The following is a 22,680-nucleotide window of genomic DNA, read 5'->3' as shown; positions in this document are numbered from 1 at the left end:
TTCAATACTCCCATGTGCTGAATTTGTAACTGCCTGTAGTCAAGGTCCTTAAAAAGCCAGAGTCAGAGGACTTTGTCTGCACAGACACCTGGCACAGGTCTGCAAACACACTGGAAAGCCCCAAATCGATGGTTGAGATCTATTAGCAAAGCAGGAGGAGGTAGTGGCAACAGTCTGACATTATGGTACTCGTTGCAGAACAAGCCCCGGACACAGACTGATAGGGTGCCAAGTCCTCTTTATCCACAGGGGTCAGGAACAATTCGCTGTCTACCCGAAGGCAGTGCTCCCATACTAGGCTGTTCCATATGTCTGGCTAAGGGTAATTCTCTGTTCTGTTTGTTGAAGCAGATCTACCACACAGCAAAGAATGTAAGGCTTCCAAGTCCAAGGAGAGGAAAAACTAAAGGGGAGAGTCACGGAACTGTCTCAGGCCAGTGGCATTTCCCTCAGAAGGGAGCACTCTTGGTCCAATCACTCAATCAGCATTTTTCATTGTTTTATTTGTTATTTACTGAGAAAATTTTTCTTACGTGTAATAAAGAATTCTGCTCATCTGTCCTCACCTAAATCTAACAAAGACAACTGGAGGCAAACACAGTTACAATACTTAGCAGAGAAATGAACTAGCAATGAAAGAAATGGACGAAGAGATTTGCTTGACTTTGGTCAGCCTAGAAGTTTGCTGTCTAGTCTGAATTCATCTCCTCGGCTCACTCTGTATTCAGTGGGAAAAGATTAATACTTCCCAGAGAGTTATTGATCTTATCCATTCTCAAAATCCGCTTAAAGATTAATTGTTCTGTTTCTCTGCACTTAGGTTTACAGAGCAATTTGTTGGTAGAAATATCCAAGCTGTAACTGGTAAAATATTATCTGATAAAAGGAGCAGGTGCAGCAACTTATTCTTTATGGACTTTATGAAAATAGTATCTCTGCTTGAAAGTAAAGCAATAAAGAATTTAAAAAATGCTGGAGTAAATATCTATACTGAATTTGCAAAATGGTAGAGATACCTCTACTACCTTATACAGTGTCCTTATACATCATTAACATCCTGTTAATGAAGAATTCTGTGTAAAAAATTCTTACAAAAATGTCTTGCAAACAAACATAGGATCACTTTAGTGTTCATAACACTTCACTTACGGCATATATCATTTGCCTTCTTCCTCAGTCTCTAGCACTAAAGATAATTCTTATCTATTTTTTCATGTCTTTTACAGTGTCATGAAATAGATATCATAATCTAGGGAACTGTGTTATTCAGTTTAACAAGAAGGAAATTGCCTGTATTGAGAAAAGAAAGAACTATAATTGATTTCTTTTGAGACAAAACAGGTAGAATGGAAGGAAATAAAATGCAGGCATACTTTCTATTTATTGTAATGAAGCAGTCACTGAGGACTTAGCTTCTTAACATGTATGTGGTCTTAAGGAGAGGTAATCTCTGAAACAGAATTACATCAATAAAAAGAAGATGACTTATTCACACACATCCTTCAAAGAAAAAGAACACATGAAAATGAAAGATTTAAACAAATGCTCTTAAATATGCAGGATCTAATCTCTTGCATCCAAATGGATGCTTCTATGCTGATATTTAAAACTGACCTCACCCTGTTCTAAACCCATGAGGTATATTTTTCCTCCTGTCTTGGAAATGGGAGTTCCAGGGATAGGCATGTGTAAGAGGTGAATGTCTGCAAGTAAAGTAAGTGGGACTTGGATACCAGTAACTGACATGTATGCAAAATTAAAACCTTGTGGCTCTAAGAATAATAGAAGAGATTAAGATAAGCAGGAAATGCTAGAAGTCATCGAAAAAGCAGCTGAAAGGGATTGTTAGAATTGCTGTCAGTAACTGGACGTAAACGAAGGACAGATGCTTAAACTAAAAGATCAAGAAAAAACAGCACCTGACACTCATATCTCAGAATCTGTTTGCTGGCTGCCATCTGAATATTTGTATCAGAAGTCTCTGCAAATCAAAATAAATATTTAACTTGTAAATTTGTGCTCCTACACTGCTTTGACATTCCCTTTCCCCTCTTTTTTTTTTTCCCCTAGAAGAACAAAGAATTCTTATCAAGAATTCTGGAAAGGAATCAAGCTCCATCCAGAGTTTCCAAGTTACCAGTAACTCTTTGTAAAAGCCAATAGAGACTATTTAGGAATTACAGAGGGAATTTTGGATTATCTGGGAGCAATCCAGGGAGTTCTCACAGCTAACAATTTTCCCATTTCCTAAACAGAAAAAAGGTATTTGTGAGAAAATGTTGTATAAGAGCATCATGCTTTGCTTAGAGCACTGAATGCTACTGAAATGTAGTTAAACAACAATTAATAATGGGAACGAGCATTGTAAACTGCAATCTATTTGCCTAAAGGTGAAAAAAGACTTCCTTAAGGAAACAGTCACTTGTAGCTGTTACTCATACATGACTTAATTCTTGTTGAATAGTTGTTAAAAGGAAGAGTTTACAATATAAGGACAGTATGTTGCTCAGTTGCAGAGGGAAACTAATGCCATGAGCAACAACTCAAACATGCCCGCTGTAGTCCTTCTATTAGAAAATTGAATGTAATTGGCAGCTCCTGTATCCACTGTAGCTGTTTGGCACAAGCAAGTGAATTTGCCCCAGAAATGTGACTTGTCTTTTGCTAAGATAGAAGAGCTTTTAAGTCTGACAGCTGTTTCTGCCTTGCTTTCTGCAAATGTGACCCCAGCCTTGTTGTGAGCTGTATTAACAGCTTCTAGAGAAGGTTTAAGTCAGCAGCTTGCCCCTTATATCTTGTTTTAGTTGCATTCTTCCCTTTGAGGAGCCTACATTTTTGTGACGTTGAAGAAGGCTGGCAAAACCGGTGCATAAATCTTGACCTTCAGATTTCCTAATGAGGTAGTTGTTATAGCTGATCAAGAATCAGTCTTTTAAATCAAGGTAACCACTGCATAATAAATTATCTTAGTAAACACATTACACTTCAAGCCCTTAGTAACTACGTAAGCGCTGATGTGAATGGACTCAACTTTCACTTACTCAAGGAACACCTAGTATCTCAATACCTCTAGTCATTTCTACTGAAATATACTGAAGAAACTTTTAGGTAAAGCTTGACAATATTAAAATTTCTTAACCCTCAGCCTTTTGTCAAAAGAGTATTCCACTGCTATAAAGATGTGTAGAAGCTTGATCTGGCAAAACCTTGCATTTTAACAGTAGTAAGTCAAAATACTAAAAGGAATTACCGTCTTCTACGTGAAAAAGGGTATCTGTAACAGATGGCAGTTATAGTCAGCACGAAAAAAAAAAAAAAAGTAGTACAATTGTCATTGCTTGCAAGAAAATACCTTGAAAGGATTACAGCATTCCCAGGAAAATTTCTGCTTACCATATCCACTGCTGCTCACTTGAGTTATTTTTTCATCATCTTCATCATCACTATCACAGTTTAATGGCTCAAAAGCTATTTCTGACTCTGCATCTACTTGATTGGCATCTGGCTCTTGCTCAGCAAAGCTTCGCAATGCCACAAGGCGGTGATGCATTGCTGCATACAGGTATTCGGTGTCTTTTGAGCTTGCCTGCAAAACATAAAATGCATTCAGTCCAAACTAACCAAGAAAACCCTCTGTTTGTCATAGAGAAGCTGACTGAGAAATTTTCAAAAGTAATGAAGGAGCTCTATTTTGTCCTTTTTAATCACAGCAATCCATTTAAGATTCACACTTAATAATTCATTTCAGAAAATAAATTTAAATACAAATAAGGTCACGCTTCTTTAAGTGGTCTGAGTTTTGCAATATGTAGCTGTTGATTATTTTCCCTATAGTTACAAGAAACATAAGCTTAAAAATAATTTCCCCTGAAGAATGGCTCAGTTTGTACCGAGTACTCGATATTCCAGACAATTCCCGAGTATGATTCGAGAAGTAAGAAAGCACTGAAATGTTAATATATGTATTACATTATTTTGGTTTACAGAATGTAAGAATTTTAAAACCTAACTACAAAAAATTATTTGTGATTATAATATTTAAAGATACTATGAATTCTGCTGCTATTTTTGAACAGAAGATAAGCATCAAGAAGAGTACTGAGAACTAGACAAGGCAGCATTTTGCCAGTACATAAAACCTTCAAGCAGCCATGTCCTGAGTACTGTGTTCCGTTCTGGCCATCACATCTCAAGGATATAGCACAATTAAAGAAGGGAAAGAGAAGGCCACCAAAAATGATCAAGGGTGTGATGCAGCTCCTTAGGAAGAGTTGAGACACTTCAAGTTTGAAAAGAAGGATAAGAATGGGGTATAACTAAGGTTTTCAAAATTATAAAAGTGGTAGATAAACTGCATATGGTATGGCTGTTCATCAAACCACACAATAAATGCACGAGCGTACGCTTAATGAAAGCAGTAGAGGATCAGCATAAAAGAAAGTGCTTTTTCACAGAGTTGAGTAATAACTTCTATATTTGCAGTTTCAGGAGAGAGGGGGGAGAGACAATGTAAATTAAAAACAGCAGGTCAAAAATATAGTCACAAAAGTTTAAAAAAAGGAATTGGAAAAATTCAGGGGCAATCATTTCACAAAATAGATAGCAAAGGAAACAAGTAGGGGTGCATGTTCTCACATCTCTAATCCAACACTGAAGGATGCTGGGGGTCAATGAGGTGAACAGACCATACAAAGTGGCCATGTTTGCCTGGGCTTCCTAAAAGCACTGCATTTGGGCATTGCCAGAAGTACCAGTAGAGTACTTCTTACATTGTCATGAAGCAGATCATCTACCAGAGGGTAACTACATATGGTCTTCTGTAGTCCAGCTCTCCACTTCTGTGCATCACATAGAGTAATTTCTATCTGTGTCTCTTGGCAATAGGAATAAATACATGTTGTTTGGATTGGAATGACACCTTTCAGTGTGTACAGGTGGAAAAGCATGCGAATTGGGAAGCAGCAGCAGATCAGGGTTGCCTTCTGTGCCACCCAGACTTGCAGCAGCAAACCGTTCTCTCCCTACAGCCGGGCAAAGAAGAAAGCAATTCAGAGTTGTTGAGATGTCTCAACTGCAAACTGCAGTTCTCAGTGGACAAATCTGAGCTCTGAAGATAACAGGGCTTTTCAGGAAACGCAGGGTCATAAATATGAAAAAGGCAGCTATTCAGTCTGATCATTTCTATTGGTAGCTTTTTACTTATTCATTGAAAAGCCAGAGTTCCTTTGTCACTTTAATCTAGTATGAACTCTGGCTTCTGCCAAGAGGGGTGGACTCGCCTCCGTACATCCTCTGACCCTTCATTTCTACCCTCTCCATTGTGCCAGTACCACCGTTAGGGCAATCACAGGGTGAATAGAATCAAGCTGAAAACCGAAATTAGCAAAACCAAAAAAAGCCCACCCAGATCAGTTCTCTGATCTGCCTCACTCATAGCTGTATGAATTCCAATGCTACCAAAAGCAAGGAGGGAGAAACAAGCATGGGGGAGTGGGCAGGGCCAGCCCTCTGCGCAAACCTGGGTGAGTACTGTAGGATCAACCGAATGGAGTCTTGTGGACCACCTACTTTGTAGTCAGCATCATATGACTCTTCTCCCTCACTCATGAGAAGCCCTTTGGATAATATCCCTGAACCAAATGTATCAATCATTCATGGGACATGGGAAAACCAAATTTAAATGGCAGTTAAAAATATCTGCCGGTGCCTTGGAGGAGTGGGCTCCACTGACTACTAGACCAGCCTACTTACATGCCGAGGCTCTGGCAGTGCCTGCTGGGTGTCTCACGCATTGACCAATCTGCCTTCCACACTCAAGAGTCTCAGTGTTAGTTTGGCTGGATACTAGCTATAGGGAAGGATACCAGCCGCTTCAGTGACGACTGTAGAAGTAGCTTCCTGCAACCCTTGCCACACACATGTACCTTGGTTTCCTAATACATGTCTTTTTTTTGCTGTCCAGAAGTGCCACAACAGAATTTAAGGGATGTTTACATTTATATACACTAGAAAAACTGTGCAGCACATCTGGCAATCCAGAACATTTCTAATTCTCACAGGCAGACCAGCTGTCCAGCACAGCCATACATAAGTCAATAACTGTTTGGAAGTGACAGACTTACAGTGCTGGCATATAAGGTGCATAGTGCTTTGCTTGTGTATGACATGTGACACTTCCTGGAAGTGGCGAGTTATTTTTCTTGCCCAGGAGGCTGAACCCTTCCCAGAAAGGTCTACTGGGGAAACCGGAGACATCCTTAAACTCAGGTGGATGCTCTCACTTCTTAACCTAGGACATATGTGCTATTTATTTGCAAGTTAAGTCCACCATACTTCCATCCTCAACTTACCAGCCCTTGCTAGAGAAAACCTGGATTCCCAAGACTATTGTCTTACATAAGGTGACATTGCAAAATCTATGTTCTCCTCAACTGAGAAATGGAGGTCCTACACTGGATGGATTACTGCAAGCACTGTGTCGAGAACCATGGCAGAAAGCTGCTGCCTTGTACCAAAGTAATTTACGAATATCTAACTACCTGTGTAGAAAATAGTGTTGCTTCTGTAAGAAACAGCAGTTGCTGCATATGACTGGAATGATATCCATTCCATCAGTGGCAGGTGAACCACAGTCTGGAAATGTCCGCCCTAAGGCCATATCCCATCTTCACACCTTTTTTTTGAAATACCAAGGGATGGCACTTTCTAACTCATTTCATAATAAAAGCCATGTAACAGCTAAGCTGAACAGCCTGACAGAGCATCAAAGGCCATTTGCTAAAACCAAAGCCTCAGCAAGTCTTCACAATCCTAGATGAAATGGGGATTTGGCTGGGGTTTTTCTCTCTTGCTTACCTGAATTAGAAATACTTGAACAGAGTGGTCCTCTTGGTCTGTTGCAGTGAAGCACAGGCTCTTTCTGTTTGCTCTTTTTATAACCATTTGATCCCACAGTCGGGTGTTGAGAATCAGTCTCAGGCTGCCTTGATTTCGCATAACTAAAATAAGAAGGTTTATATAAGGCATTGGAACCATCTTCGTTTTCACTGCAGCAGTCTTCTCTAGCACTTGTATACAACTAATATTTTCATGAGTTATTCTTTTTAATTAGGTCTAAAACCTGACATGATGAGATAACTATTTTTTAAAATACCAAAATATATTAGTTTTTTCAATACATCTGGCATACAAAGCAAATAATCTGCTGAAACTGTGCAATACAGTACAAAAAATGATAGCACAGTAACAACAACATTCTAGAAGTGACCTGAAACAGTCACTTGGAAAATCCTGGAAAAGCAGAACCAAAAGGGAGTAAACTGTCAGACTGGTGACTGAGCTAAAGATACACTGCAGCACAATTACACAGAACCCAACAACATATGCAAGCGTGAGTGTACAAACAGTGAAAAATGCCCAGTACCTCAGTTTGTAACACAGGTAACTTTATCAGGCAATGTTAAAAAGATGGCCAGCAACTTGACTTAAATAAAACTAGCTACTCAGTTTTAAATGTTCTGAAATAAACTTATGCTAGCCAGCAACAGTACAAGTTATTTAGTGTTTTGTGTATGTGTTACTTCGTTACTTAATTCTTACTTAGCCTTGACTGCAACATTCCACATTTATTGCTGGAAGTGTCATTAAGCCTCAGGGATCCTCTGCCTCTTTCAATCCAGGTTAAAGAAAGCTTGTTAAATACAAAAAGCTTGCAGTTGATCTGAAAGAGAAATACATAATGGAAATTGCCAGCCAATGTTAATATTACTGGTTCTAAAACTTTATGTTTTCAAACCTTTTGATACGGCTTTTAATACATCCATATGCATGTATAGAAAGATATATAGATCTATCACCATTATTACTTAAAATGAAATGGCTCCCAGATGTGTGCTAAACTTTCTGCTAGTTATGGAGGACATTCAGCATGAATCCCAGTTTACTTTTTCAATTACTTCATCTTCAGTAACTCTTCACCTGCAATACCCACTACCACAGCTGAATTTGTTGCAAATGTTCTACATCTTATTCCCTCACTCATTAGAAACATTATGCAGACCAGGATACCAGTAGTACCACTACTAGGAGAGTACCACTCCAAAGAGAGTAAAACTTTCATGTTCTGACAAGACAGAAGATTGAATCAATGATAAAATAATGCAACTTTCAATGTTAAGATTTTTAAAAACATATACATCATTGGTATTTTCTGAGAAAATAACATTTTGAAGATGAAGAATAGCAAGATACATCCTGGAGGGCCAGAAAGATAATTGATATTTTAGATGAACTATAAAACTAACTACTTTGACAACACATTGCTTTTTTCCAAACATAGTTTTGTCCAAAAAAAAATCATTACCCAAATCAGTTCAAATTTTGAAGTTTTAGTTACTGCTGGTACACTGTGTAGATGCTTATAAAATACAACTGTAGAACGCAGTTCTGAAGCAGCCACTTACTGAAAGGCACTATAAAATGAACAAATGTAATATGAAAAAGAAAATATCAGCCTATAGAAATAATGGGTTAGTAGAGTTATATCTTAAAGAAGTGAAAATTTAAAATATAAACTGAAGTTATTTTCAGATCTGTAATAGATCTAGATGATCTTCTCAACCACAAAACTGCTCACCATCAAGGCTTTATGAAATACATACCTGTAACACATTGTGTTCTGCTTCTTCTCCAGTTATAACGTCAACTTTATCTAACAGAATTTTCTCTACTGGCTTGCAAATAGAAGCAGCTGCTGATTCATTTAGTGTTGCATTCCTCAACAAAGCTGTTTCTGTAGGAGGCGGGGAAAAAAAAAAGGAAATCCTTTCTGTACGGGGAGTATTTTCAGAACAACAAAACTAGGACATAGGATGGCCTGCGACGTCAGTAAACCCTGTGGTATCTGATATTCTTTAGTGCTATTAACAAGTTTTTGGCCAAAGCAGTAAATACAAGAGAAAAAGGCTGGAATAATGCAAAATGTCTCACCTGTTCAGACTCATTTTGAATAGAACAGGGCTCTCTGCAGTTGCAGAGGTTTGCCCCAAGGGACAACTTGCAGAAACAAGCCCTAAATAATTAGAAGTTGATTTTCAAAATGAAACTTGCCTGTCATATTGCTGGGCAGATTAATAAATAATGAAAGACACACATCCTAGTATTCAGAATAGTAATACCTATACAATGAATACTTGACAGGAACACGAAAGGACAAGATTTGAAAGGAACATTGTTACAAAATTTTGTATTTTGCACGATCTAGATACGTTTTCCATAGGCTTTAATTTTTTATTTTTTTTACTTGTAAGAATCTTCATACAAAGCGGATGAGGATCCAAGACATCCATTAGTAAAGAGGGTGCAAAATTTGGCAAGAGGGCTCAGGATATGGGCCTTCTTTGGATTCCCTCACAGCCTAGGTTTATGTGGCTTGCCTAGTAGAAAAGCTCACACCAAAGTCACAAACAAACCCCGAAATCTGTCTGTCTGGAAGTTTCAGTCCTCCAATTAGGATACAAATATGGCAAAGTAATTTATATGAACAGTCACAAAATACAAGCAGCAGACAGCTTAAAAAACGTAGTTCAAAAATGCGGTCCAAAAGGCATTCACAAAGTTCACCACATTTTTTTCAAGTAATAAAAAATAATAATCTGTAATAAATAATAATAATAATCCATAAAACTCCATCCTTTCCTGAGTAACTTAGATCATTCATTCTGAAGTTAGTCCAGTTCAAACGTCATAAATCAAACTGTAGCTGCTTTCTGAACACAGATTTTTGGCACATGCTGCCAGTGTACTAGTGACTGGATAACTTGAGAATAGATGAAAATTATTGACCACCACTCATTTGACATCCTCTAAAATACAGTGAAACATAGTAACAAAGCTAACTGTACTTGTTTGCTAAGTACACTTACTTGTTTGTGGACTGACATGAAAAGGTTCTATGTACATGGATGTTATTTCTCCATTGTATGAATCAGCTCCATTACACGGCTGGGGATGCTTTTCAGGACTCTAGGAAAAAACAGGGGAAATAATAATTCCTATTTAAATAAAATGGCTATGTTACTTCATATCAGATAGAACATCGAATCATTTAATGCATGCTAGGCTGAAGATTAGAAAATGGAGTATCTTCAGAGTAAAAACTGACCCAGATGATACAATTTCAGTCTCAAGTGGAAGTAACTTTATTGTCATAAAATCAGTATGTCTTTCTCCCACCAAGAAGAATGGCCTCTCTGTATGGATCCTGGACTAGGATTTAAATCCACTGAAGGACTTAGAGGTTTAAGTACCAGCTAATTTCCAGTTTAAGCACTTAAGCCCCAGAAGAATAGGTGAAAACTTTCAGACACCACAAACTTAACCTCAGAAGGATTAAGAATTTCCACGACCTTCAGTTTTTGCAGATAAAGTTCCTTAGGCATATCTAAATAAATGCTTCTGGCTCCTGACAATGCTCAGTGGCCCAACTCCTACCTCATACCTAAATCCTGGTCAGAAGTCATAACCCAGACCTATGGTTGCCAAGCTTTTTCACTGGCAGATACGCATACTGTTTTCATTCTACTTCTACTAGAAACTGAATTTCAATTCCCTTTTAAATGGTGCAGTCCTCAGCTTGGGAACCACCTTTTTGTCTGAGTTTCCTTCAGGACTTGATCCATTAAGCTATCTCACAGCACATACAACATAGTTGAACACGGACGCTATCTAGGATGGATGTTCGATTTTCCCCTCATACTAATTTCTCCCATCTCTTAACAGTTACAATGGAAATTATTAGAGCAGTATGGAGCACATTCTTTTATCTTGTATTTTAGCTGTCCCACTTTACATGGAATATAAAACCAAACTTTTTCGGGTTAAAAAATGAGCAAAAGAGAAGTGCGTACTAGTACAGGCTAGTAATTGGAGTACTTATCTAGGACGGGGAAGATAGAGATGCCTACCCCTTCTACAGCAAATATTAAGTTACTTTCTCCTCAACAGTCATTGGAATCATATTTTCTCACATCTTTAAAAGAACAGGATGACCTAAAAAGAATCAATCTCTGAAAAAAATTATACTCATGAGTACATTAACATTGATAAAAAGTCTGCCAGCATTTACTGATCTTACCAAAACTCTCTCAACCATGTTTTCTCCAAACACAAAATCAGAATTGCTGCTGTTTTGTACACTTTCATCTTCAAACAACTGACTTCTGTGGGAACAAAATAACATAACAATGTGACTTAGAACTCTTTAGAACTTTGTAAAGAATACAAATAAGTTCACGCATTTACTTTTCCACACCTTACATTAAAGACAAACAAAAAATGACTACTTAAGTAATCAGACAAAATCTTTTAAGAGAATCTGAGAATATTCTCTCTGTAACATTTCACTAAAGGAACAGAGTATCACACTGTATTTCATGAAGGTTACTGAGGATGTTCCTTAAAAGCGAAGAATAAGAAGCAAAACAACATGCCGCCTCCTCCTCAGGGAAGTGTCTTACTCCAGAAACTTTAATGCGTTACATTTCTTTCCCTGTTTCCTTTTGCTCCACCAAAAGACTACCAATGATTAACAATTATCCCTTCATGTTCCTACAGCTCTCATGCCCTTCAGAATAATGTCCTCCCCAATGCCTTACAGGCACTCCTCGGTCATCTACCTAATGTCTTGGAAAGGCAGAGAAGCAGCGTATTCTAATGCACACACTTTCAATTCACATAAATACTGCAAAAATGTAAAGGCATGATAGCAGGTGGCTTATGAGAAGTTATAACTAAAACAAGAAGAAAGATCTTCTCTCCATTTTTCAATGACCTGTTCCATAGATATACTTAAAATAAGAAGTGAAGAAAACTAAATACTTGCAATCCTTTGGTACTGGCCCGCTATAGATTGGGGATACAGATTGAGGAGAAAATTTCATACAGTAGATACATCACTTTACATTTAGGATCTGGAATGTGACTGGTTCTGGCAGAAGATACATTAAAACAACACTTGTCCTTCTCCTCCTCTGTCCCTTCTTCCTTCTTAGTGTCTCAGGTTTTCCAGATAAAAAACATCAATTTTTTTTTGCATTGCCACCCTGAGTTTAACTACTCTCAGTTAGCCTCTTACCTCTCAGGTTTTAAGAGAAGGTAGCGAATGCATTTTTAAATAGTAACATACTCACAACTTGTAAAAAGTGTATTACTTGTGGATTACATTCAAGGATATTCTAATGTAAGTACAGCTGTGATTTGACCTGCTAATTACACAGCCACTTTAAATGTGACAGGATCCACTTTTTATAAAAGTCATTAGGAAGTCCTTGGAAACTTCGTGTGGAAGTTGTTCTTGCTGCTGGTTTGGGGCGGGGGGGGGGGGGTGTTGTTTGTTTTGGGTTTTTTTTCACAAAAGGCTTATAGGTGGTTCATGCAGTGTGCCCAGGTGGCCAAGAGGGCCAACGGCATCCTGGCCTGTATCAGAAATAGTGTGGCCAGCAGGAGCAGGGAGGTGGTCGTTCCCCTGTACTGGGCACTGGTGAGGCCGCACCTCGAGTCCTGGGTTCAGTTTTGGGCCCCTCACTACGGGAAAGACATGGAGGTGCTGGAGCGTGTCCAGAGAAGGGCAACCAAGCTGGTGAGGGGCCTGGAGCACAAGTCCTGTGAGGAGCGGCTGAGGGAGCTGGGGCTGTTTAGCCTGGAGAAGAGGAGGCTGAGGGGAGACCTGATCGCTCTCTACAACTGCCTGAAGGGGTCTGCAGTGAGGTGGGTGCTGGTCTCTTCTATCAAATAACTAGTGATAGGACGAGAGGAAATGGCCTCAAGTTGCGGCAAGGGAGATTTAGATTGGATATTAGGAAAAATTTCCTTACTGAAAGAGTTGTCAGACATTGGAATAGGCTGCCCAGGGAAATGGTTGAGTCACCATCACTGGCGGTATTCAAAAATCGAGTAGATGGGGTACTTCAGGACATGGTGTAGTGGGCATGGTTGATGGTTGGACTCGATGATCTTGAAGGTCTTTTCCAACCTAAATGATTCTATGATTCTATGCGTTCTGTAGAGCTTAATCACTGCATCTCTTGCTGGCCACAAGGCAAAACCATCCAAGTTCTAGTCTCTTCCTCTTCCAGAAGGATGACTTGGCAGGAAGACAATCTGATGTTCTGTCACAAACTGCATACTTCAGCACCACTTACCTGCTCTTCCAGATCATTCATCACCCTTGGGAGGGCTTAACAGCACCTATGTCGTGCAGAGGATATTCCTGTTAAGAAGCTGGGTTTGTTGCCAGAACTTTGGCGGTTGCCTCTAAAACTTAGTTTCTGTGTTCACAAATACAGTGCACTTGAAATCTCTTCACACAGGATGAAGGAATTCCCAAGGACAAGCTATCTCCATTTTACACTTGAAGAACAAAATATTCCTTAACATTCTCATGCTCGATGTGTTGCTAAGACTAAGAGCAAATAAGAAAAAGAAATCAGAAAATCCATCCCTTTTCAGCCTTGAAGCCTTCCATATGTGTTTTGGGCCATGAACAGGGAATCTAAAGTGTGTTTAAACTAATGAGTTTCTAATCCTTAAGAAAACTGCCCACTAAAATTGACTGAATTGTGATCAGTTTGCATCCCGAAATTTTGTCGGCTGCTTCTAGGCTGCTCCGGTAGCAACTTGGGAAGGATAGCAGTCTGGAAGAGTAAAAAAACCTGAAAGTAGAGGTTTGTCTCAAAAGAAATAATGTGGGAAATGGATTTTGATTATTTTTGGAAATGTAAGGAAGAAGTAACTGGTGCAGGATCTTTCTTCTTCCGGACAGTTAATTGGAAGTGCCAGCCTTAAAGCTGTATTAAAACTTCAATACCCTTATGTTGCTGCAGGGCAAGAACAAAGTGTGCCCGGGATGACATTGCCATGGAGATTCAAAACAGAGGCACTGAATTCAGGGAATGAACACTAACAAGGGAGAACAGGAGAAGGAGAAATGTGGATAAGATACTGGAAAGGGACTACGGAAAGGGAGTAGATCCAGGTACTGTCCTCAGAGTGTCCAGAAGGGTCTGAGTAGCTGCCAGTTCCAGTGCCGGCCTTAAACCCTGTCAGTTTTCCAAGCAAATCCTTGTGCAGAGCTGAATACATGACCAGAAGCCTGAGCTTTCCCAGCATTACATTTCTGTCACTTACGACACAATCTTCTCTCCAAGTTTTTAAGCCGACTTAAGAAACTGCAAATTTCTTCTTTTCAGTTCATTACTACAGCCCGTTCAGGAAACGGAACCATTGGTGGTTTCCTGGGACGTGGACAGCTGCAGCAACTGCAGAGGGCTAACAAACCATTTTCATTCATCTCTCTACAGAATCATGTCACATAGAGAAGAGGTGGAAGAGGAGGGAAAGCAAGAGGGACGTTTGCAGGCAGCAGCAATCCCTGCTGTTGAGTGTGTCTGCATTTTATTTTGTAAATAAACACTAGCTACATCTCGACTGATAATTAAAAACAAACTCAGAAAATTCTTTACTTAGCAATGAGCAGGTCTGGCTGCAATGTTTACTACTGTTTAGCATGTATACGGAGTTTATAATAAAGTTGTTTGTTTGAATACTTGTTGTCAAGCTATCTATGAGAAAACAGCTATGCCCAAAAGACTCTACTGAAGTATTTTAAAGCATCAGTCACTTAATACACATCGGAAGAATGGCACTTACACCCCCTGCAATCTCAGAAGAGCAGTAAGCACCTGGTTGTATTTAAATTAGTTTTCAACTTGTCAAATAAACCAACATTTACCACAACTGCGATATGCAGAATTAATGAGGCATGAATACCCCAAAGAGATTAGCAATTTCCTTTTTAAAAAAGAAAAGGAAAAGAAATACCATAAGCACTTTTAAGTCTTGTAACTTGTCAGCACTCAAACACTGCATTGCATTTCTGTGTCCATCTACTTCACAAAAGAAAGCCACTCACCTATCTTTTCCGAGATATTGTGCAGCTGACAGAAAGTAAATAGATTTGAGTAGCGATAGCAACTGATTTTGAAGTCAGTACCACCTTCCCTTTAGCTTTTCTGGTATATGCATTGCCATCATTTTGAATCTGCTAAAATTCCAGCATGCTCTGTTGGCTCCATGTTGTTCTCACAGGGCACCATCACTGTGATAGACAGCATTAACTGTGATAGACAAGGACAGGCTGGCTCTTCCAAAATCACAGTGAGCATCTGCCCTCTAATTATGCTCTTCTTGTTGACAAAGACTAAGAATCTAAGTTCTCTGTGCACCTAAACACTCCTTACTTCCTCAGAACCCCAGCACTGTGCATCCCAAACGTTGTGTGCAGGAAGCTTTATCTGTGGCCCATCCAGCCCTGAAGGAGACTGGACTGGACTCCTTTGCAGTTAAGACGTTCTCTGCCCTCTTTGGGTGGGAGGGGGAAAGGAGGCAACATCCCAGATGTGCTATCTGTGGCCCTAGCCATTTTAAAATGTCATTCTCTCATCACAACTGATCTCAGGCGTATTCCTGATGCTCACAACTTCCAGGCAAACAACCCTCATCAACCATCAGCAAGCAGTATTAATACCTACAAGATAACCTGCTGGCTAACCACAGACCTAACATTCTCATGAGCCAGTCTCCAGAGAGAGGCAATAGCCCGCTTCTGCACCGGTATGAGCTCTTTCAGTCAGAGGCAAGGGGCAACGTCCTAGCCCAAGCAAGTCAGCTTCCTCATGCAGACATTCAAGCCTGTTCTGGTCAACCCATGTCTGCACAAAGATGCCACCCTACCACAATCATCACAGCCAGCTGTTCATCCCAGAAACTCTGGCGTGTGCACGGAAGTAGAAGATCAGTTGCAGCACTGACCTTGTCTTCCAGATCAGTCCTGTATGGTCGTCTTCATGTCTTCTGTGTCCAAGATGCTCACATATTTTTGTAATTGCTGAGTTTCTCTGCATCTGTTTATGAGATGCAGCAGCCATGCAATCAGAATAGAGCTCTCCAAAGGGACACAAAGATGACTGTAAACATTCAAAACTGGGACATATTTTGAACTGCCAAAGCTGCATGACATGGCAAACCAAAATAGTTTCTGGCTTGGGGGTTGCTAATGAGAAACAATCTGTCCCACAGAGATTAATTTCCAGCAGGAGTCCATTTCTTGTGGTGTACGGAGCTCAAGTCAGTACCCACAAATTCTGGCACTACACACAAACACCACTGAGCATTGTGTGGGTGTAGATACCACGGGCTTAGTACCATGTTAGACATGTAGGACAAAAGGGCGTGCCATAGGCCAAATGACAAAATGGTGCAGGAATACAATAAAGAAAAACTTACTGTGTTGTTTTAGAGGTAGAAAGATTCATGGTAGTAGATGACCTCACTGCTGTCTTGGAACTCACTGAATTCTCAGCTGAGGAATAAGACCTGTCTTCAGATAGCTAGGAATGGTAAAACCCGATGAATTAATTAGACCAAGCTTATTTTCTGCTATAAACAGGTCTGCTAGAAGTCCAGAGTCACCGAGGCGTATATATATATATATATATATATATGCGGTAGTTGGCTGAGCTTCCTCCAGCTGTGTACTAAGCCAGTGCCCTTAATCAAAATGCTAAAATGTTGCTTTCTAAATAAACAAAATCCAAAAAATTCCCAAAGCTGGTTTGCCCACAGAACCCTGATATCTGAAAGCTGAGACAGCCTGCAGAGAAGAGATGTTTTTTCAAACACAGCCAGCACGAGCTTAACAGTTCACACCATGTCAGAGATCCATCGATTCCACTGAAACTGAGAGGGGAACTTTCTTGAAAATCAGGCAGTGGAATAATTAACTGCTTTAAGACAGCACTGGGTTTTTGTATTTGAGCTGCAAACATACATTAGCCAGTAAAACTACTTTTCTTTTTACCTGAACATATGCTTCTTTCTTAGTCACTGGAGATACTACAGGATTTTCAGGACAGGCCAGGGCTTGTGGGGGTTGTAAAATGGCAGGTCTAATGACATTCCGCAATTGACTTTGTGACAAGGATCCTTGCAAAATACAAAGACAAAATATTTAAACAGAGACTTTTTCTTCCCATCTAATTCATACCTATGTGTCTTGCCTCCTTCAACTGAAAGCTTCAAAGCATATTTAAATAGCATTTATTGTTTACTTGCTACACATTCTGAAATTTTGTAATCCATTCTAAAATGCACAACTCTGTAGTGACACCAACCCCATGATCCTACCAGAATTAAAAGATAATGTGTTAAATAAAAAAAAATAGTTGTTTAGATGTATAAAATATATTTGTATTTATGTATTTAAATACGTGTTTATATTTATACTTATATTTACTGCTTTGTGTTAGATCTGTCTTCTGCTATTTCAAATTTAATCCTGCACCTGCAGACGCCAAGACGGTTCTTCACTACCCTCTCCAGGAGCAGAGTTATTCAGTTAGGAATGTGGAATTTCACTATTCAAGGTTATATTCAGTCCACTCAGGAATTGAGTAGTCAGAGCAGCGGCTCAGAACAGAGCTCACAGGATATTTACACTGTCAAACAAATAACTTATGTCACAAAGATTCTTAGCCTATCACTCAGCATAGAGAAGAGTTGTCATTTTTATGTCTTCTTGGTCTGTTAAGAATGCCTTTGTGGAAGTACAGTGAATAAATATTGCATTGACAGTTACCTTCTTTTGTACTTCTGATCAAGTCAGGGTTTCTTTGAAGAAGAGCTGAGGTCATGAATATGTTATTCTTCTTTACTACAGAACAAGGAATTTAAACTTTAATAGTGAGTAGTAACAAATTTGAATTATTAATTCACATCTCTGTAACCCCTTCCTATTTTGGTAGTACATGAGCAATATTCAAACCTATTAATCTAAACAAGATCTCTGAGATAACTGTTACTGTCTCCATTTTACAGGTGGGTAGACTTAGGCACAGAAAGCACCATGGCTTTTCTGGCTATGTCAGAGACAGAAATCTTTGGATACTAATGGATGTTTTAAATTCATAAAATCCTTCGACAGCTTTGAAAACCAGGTGCTGCTGGTTTGCAAAAGCTATTGAAATGGCAATGCTATCTGGTTCAGTCTTAGGCATTTTTAAGATAAGTAAATGACGCCCAAGAACATGGGAATAAATAAATGTGCCCTGCCCTGTTCTGCTAAAAAGGCTTTCATAACTTACTATAATGATGGTGGTGCACGACTGATGCTTTCACCATTTTAATCAAGATAGCAAACACCAGCCAGAAAGTGATGGCAACCATGTACCACATCCTGTAAAATGACACAAGATAAGCACAACTTTTTCATTGCAAAAAGGGCACGGTGTGCTGCTAAAACAATCTTGTGTCCTCTTAAGATTGTTTAGAAATCCTTTATGCCAATGCCTGCCAAGGACCTGTAAAACATTTGGGAAACACATAAAACATTTCTTCTATTGAACTGCCAGTCCTCCTCCTAAAACATTCCTTTCTTCTGTCCAAATACCAGACTAGTCCAATGCACCCCAGCTCTGTCCTGCAGAAAAAGCATTTCTGTACACCTTTTTATTTTAGCTAATACCTGCTTTTCTACATAAATGTTTATTGGTTTTGTTTGGGGTTTTTTCAGTTACCTGGCTGGGAGGGAGGGAAAGTAGGAAGGATGGTAAAGGAAGATGATCTCCCTCTTTTCTGAGCGACAGTTGTATCTGAAAGGATAAAAGACTCAAATTATCATTTGCTCGGAGGAAAAAAAGAAGATTAATTTTAAGGTTAGCCAATTTGATGTCATGCCTTCATTGGCAGTAGAATAAATTATTACCTGCTAACTACCAGCTTTCTGAAGTACACTGTTAGGTTATGCCTGTGCTGCTGAATCAGAGAGGTCTCTGAGGCCAAGCAGCACAGCCTGGCTTAGGCACGCTACTTACAGCTAGTCCACTCTGTAACAGCTCTGTCTTGGAGACTGCTAGTTTGGGAGGTTCAAAACAGAAGCAGAGAGTTAGCTATCAATTAAGCAGTGTGGACAATCAAGAGGTCAATCACTCAAGCTTCCTCCTATACCCCGCTTTGTTTTTTGGTATAGGCATACTCTAACATTTCTACCATATCTATGATTTTTTGTGTATGATCTCAGTATAATTTTCAGAGTAAACCAAACTTAGGTTCTCTTAAAGCCTCATAGCTACATTCAGGTATGTCACAGGACTACATAAAACAAAATACAGTGTACACATATGAATGCCTGAATTCAGAAATAACTTTCTGGTCCCATCTGTATGTTAAATAAACGCTGTAAAAACCAGATCAGCCCTTCTGCAGAGGCGCCTCAGTGACTTGTGTGCATTTCCCATGGAAGCACTACATAGTCCTTAAAGAGCCTTCCAGGTGAGCTGTTGGCTGAATGAAAGGAGGGGCCCTTCTGGAAACTGCTTTACATTTTCAGGGATTGCCCAAGGAACACTGATCTCTTCCACAAACCGGGGAATCTCATTCCTTTCCAGCCCTCCTCCTCCCTTGACTGTGTGAGCAATTCAAGGAAACAATATGAAATGTACAAGTTTTTCACTACTTTATGTTGTATTATGTTAGTACGGAAAATGAATATATTTTTACTTAAAAAGGGATTTATTGGAAATTACCAGCAAGTTTATATCAATGTTTAAGTTTTCATGACTTGCAGCATTTCTACAGTGCAGAAGCTTTTCTTAGACAGTAAAATTCCTTCTCTTCTTTACCAGATGAGAATACAGAACTATAGTAATTAAAACATGACTGTAGCTAAACATCATACCTGTGTTAGACTGAGAGTCAGACTTCCGCAAAGTAAAAGATGATGATCTTGCACGCTTTCTGGAACAACTAATGAAATCTAGAGAAAAGTACATATAACGTTCTGCAGGGACAGACTGGCAGGAGATTTCAGCACAATGTTATGATACGAAATTAAAACCTGAACACAATGAATTCTAGGAATGACTTACATGAACAGCTTTAAGGCAGTACCTAAGAGCACGAGGGCTTTGGAATCTCAGTCAACACCTGGCACAAAGGCCTAGGGAGTCTTCTTTATTTCCACTAGGTTCAGGGAACTTAAATCAAGGACTTAGAATCAGTTCATAGCCCACAGGCTCAGAAGACATTAAGCATATTAACTTACATGATAATGTAGCCTAAACAAATAGAAAAGGGCAAATAGGAACCCATACAGCTGATGAACATACTTGGCCACTTTTCAGGGCTTCTGGATTTTGACTTTCTGGTAAACATGAGAGGTAAGATGGAAGAATTCTTGAGGTAAGACAGGGACATATATATTAGGACATGGCAGGTGACTCTACAACCCACATAGCCTTAGTCTACTAACAGCAATTTGTCCCTGCTCAAGCGATCTGTCCCTGCTCATACAAAGTAAGGGTCCGAACACTATATTCACAGGCAACAGTCAGACCTAAGAATAACCCAGGGCATTATTATACTGTTTCAATGAGGTGGTTATTACCATTGTCAGCTTTGCAAACCAGGTCTTCTGCAGGCCGCTGGAAAAAAAAATACAAGCATGGGAAGGTCAAGGAGAACAGAACAGCCATTTTCTAGACCAGGACACAAAGTATATCAATCCAGCACACATGCATTGAAAGCAGTCTTGTTTCTAGTTTCTACTCTTCCCTGTTCTGAGACCATTTATTACAAGTCTTAACCTGGGCTAAAATCTTTTATTACTGCTAGGATTGCTGTCTACAGAATTCTCATTTCTCAGCATTTTTTCTCAATTAGGGGGGAAAAAAAAAAAAAAAAAAGCTTTTTACCTTCAAAGGACGGTCCTTCTTTTCAAAAACAAATGTTGGCTGGGCAAGCACTGATCTCTCTGGAAAAGGGAAGAGTAATAACATGTCATAACAGTTCTGTAATAGCACTTCTCAACCAGTTCGCAAAGTGCTGTACAGTAACAAACAGGACTTTATCCTTTTGTAACAAAGGAAGAAAATATAGAGCTGCAATGATGTACAGCACGGTCCAGAAATAAAAATAAAGATGAGTCCTCAAATTCCAGTGTGAGTTTTGCCTCACTACATGCCACAGGATTTGGCCTCATACTATTTCGCACTTCTTTTAGTTAAAAAGAACAAAAAAGTACTTTTAGCCTTTACAAACAACATCTGCCATCCCTTAAGCACAAGGGTAAACTGCAGCTTTTGCTCTCAGAAAACTGCAAGGACATGACATGCAAAATGATCCCAAAAGGAAAGCAAGGAAAGGTGTTACATTGGCCTCTCAGCTACATGCACACGCTTGCCATTCTTTAGGCTTCATGTAAGTGAATGCCTAGTGTCAGTTTTAATGTGTGAGTATGACATATAAACATCAAGTTCTATAGAGCAAATTCCGCTCTCGGGCGTACCTCTGCATTTCTTAGGTATGACTGAAAACAACTTTGGATCCATGTCTTGGGGTTTTTTTCTATGAAACATATTTCAGCATACAGTTGCCTCACATCAAATTTTATGTTGATTTAGGGTTCACTGCTTCTACATCTTACATGACTTCTTTGGGCTACTTACTTTGAAAGAATGAGACCTTCACAGCCTCTGCAACTCGAATGGGCTAACTTCGGTTGTCAGTGTGAAAGCAGAAGTTGTTTTCAGCAATACCACCAATTAATGACACATTTATTATGCCAATAAATGGCACAATTAATGAGCAAAGCAGCAGACACAAATAGATTTTTTTAGACCACCACATACAGGATTCACCTCATGCTAGCTTGAGCTGTCTGTAACGTGTAGTCAATAGAAACAATCAGCTTCTGAGCACGAGCATCTTTTAGCTGTGTACGTTGAGAGATGAACGAATGAAGAAGAATGAAATGCATGTATTTCTCTCTATGGGTGATAAGGACAGGCTAGGGTGACTACTGAGCTATATATGACTGGCCTTTGGCCAGAGAAATCCCACACTTGATATCTTGTTAACTGACGGCTGACAGAATATTTATCATGTACACACCATCTTTTTCCTCTGTTTTATAGTAGAATATTTACCTGTTCGACAAAAACGTCGGTGGGAAAATACACGGAGTGACGTTTTTATCTTGGCTGCCACATCCATCTGTGACCAAACCACTCCAGCATTGGTATCAATCGCTTAAAGGTTTAATAAAGCAAGTATCAACCTGTCATGGAGGTTTTAAAATTACTGTATAAATATATATATTCAACAATCAAGAAAAAAGGAAACATTTTTAAAATAAATGTGTGTATGTAACCTGGGGCAAGAAGCATGAACCTGTTACTCAAATCCAGTGATATACAGACACAGCAGTAAAAACTAATACAGTTTTGCTGTTGTTGAGGTTCATTTTGCATTTATTTGGGCATTATGTGTGCACAAATGACTGATTTTAGCAAACCTGGCATGCTTTGCAATGCAGATCTGCTTTGTCCTTAATAGAGAAAGCAGAAAAAAGTTCATATTGTTCAACTCCAAAAAAGGTAACTCTCTGTGACTGAAAGTTGAAGAAAATTTCCATAATCTGGTTGCAGCTGGGGGACCATAGCATCGCATGAGATGGGGTAATTCCATTTCTACTCACTAGAGGGGAGTGGCACACATAAACTATAGTATTTCACCGAAACGTGTTTTATTCAGTATAACAGCCTTTTTTCCGGTCTCCTTAAAAACAAA

General features: G+C 39.3%; 1 protein-coding gene across 1 annotated transcript in view; it reads right to left on the bottom strand.

Moving 5' to 3' along the window:
* LOC126036557 (ran-binding protein 3-like) overlaps positions 1-22,680 on the bottom strand; it is a 33,863-nt gene that overhangs the window by 3,074 nt on the left and 8,109 nt on the right. The window contains exons 2-14 of the mRNA XM_049796496.1: positions 20,805-20,863; positions 20,498-20,534; positions 19,790-19,867; positions 18,630-18,704; positions 17,693-17,767; positions 16,916-17,040; positions 16,342-16,445; positions 11,135-11,219; positions 9,924-10,023; positions 8,661-8,791; positions 7,600-7,720; positions 6,856-6,998; positions 3,394-3,586 (exon numbers count right to left, since the gene is read on the bottom strand). Coding sequence (XP_049652453.1) covers positions 3,394-3,586; positions 6,856-6,998; positions 7,600-7,720; positions 8,661-8,791; positions 9,924-10,023; positions 11,135-11,219; positions 16,342-16,445; positions 16,916-17,040; positions 17,693-17,767; positions 18,630-18,704; positions 19,790-19,867; positions 20,498-20,534; positions 20,805-20,863 — 1,326 coding nt within the window. The remainder of the gene's footprint in view (positions 1-3,393; positions 3,587-6,855; positions 6,999-7,599; positions 7,721-8,660; positions 8,792-9,923; positions 10,024-11,134; positions 11,220-16,341; positions 16,446-16,915; positions 17,041-17,692; positions 17,768-18,629; positions 18,705-19,789; positions 19,868-20,497; positions 20,535-20,804; positions 20,864-22,680) is intronic.

The sequence above is a fragment of the Accipiter gentilis genome, chromosome Z (assembly GCF_929443795.1).
Source record: "Accipiter gentilis chromosome Z, bAccGen1.1, whole genome shotgun sequence".
Classification (NCBI taxonomy): Eukaryota; Metazoa; Chordata; class Aves; order Accipitriformes; family Accipitridae; genus Astur; species Astur gentilis.
This window is presented reverse-complemented; position numbering and strand designations above follow the sequence as displayed.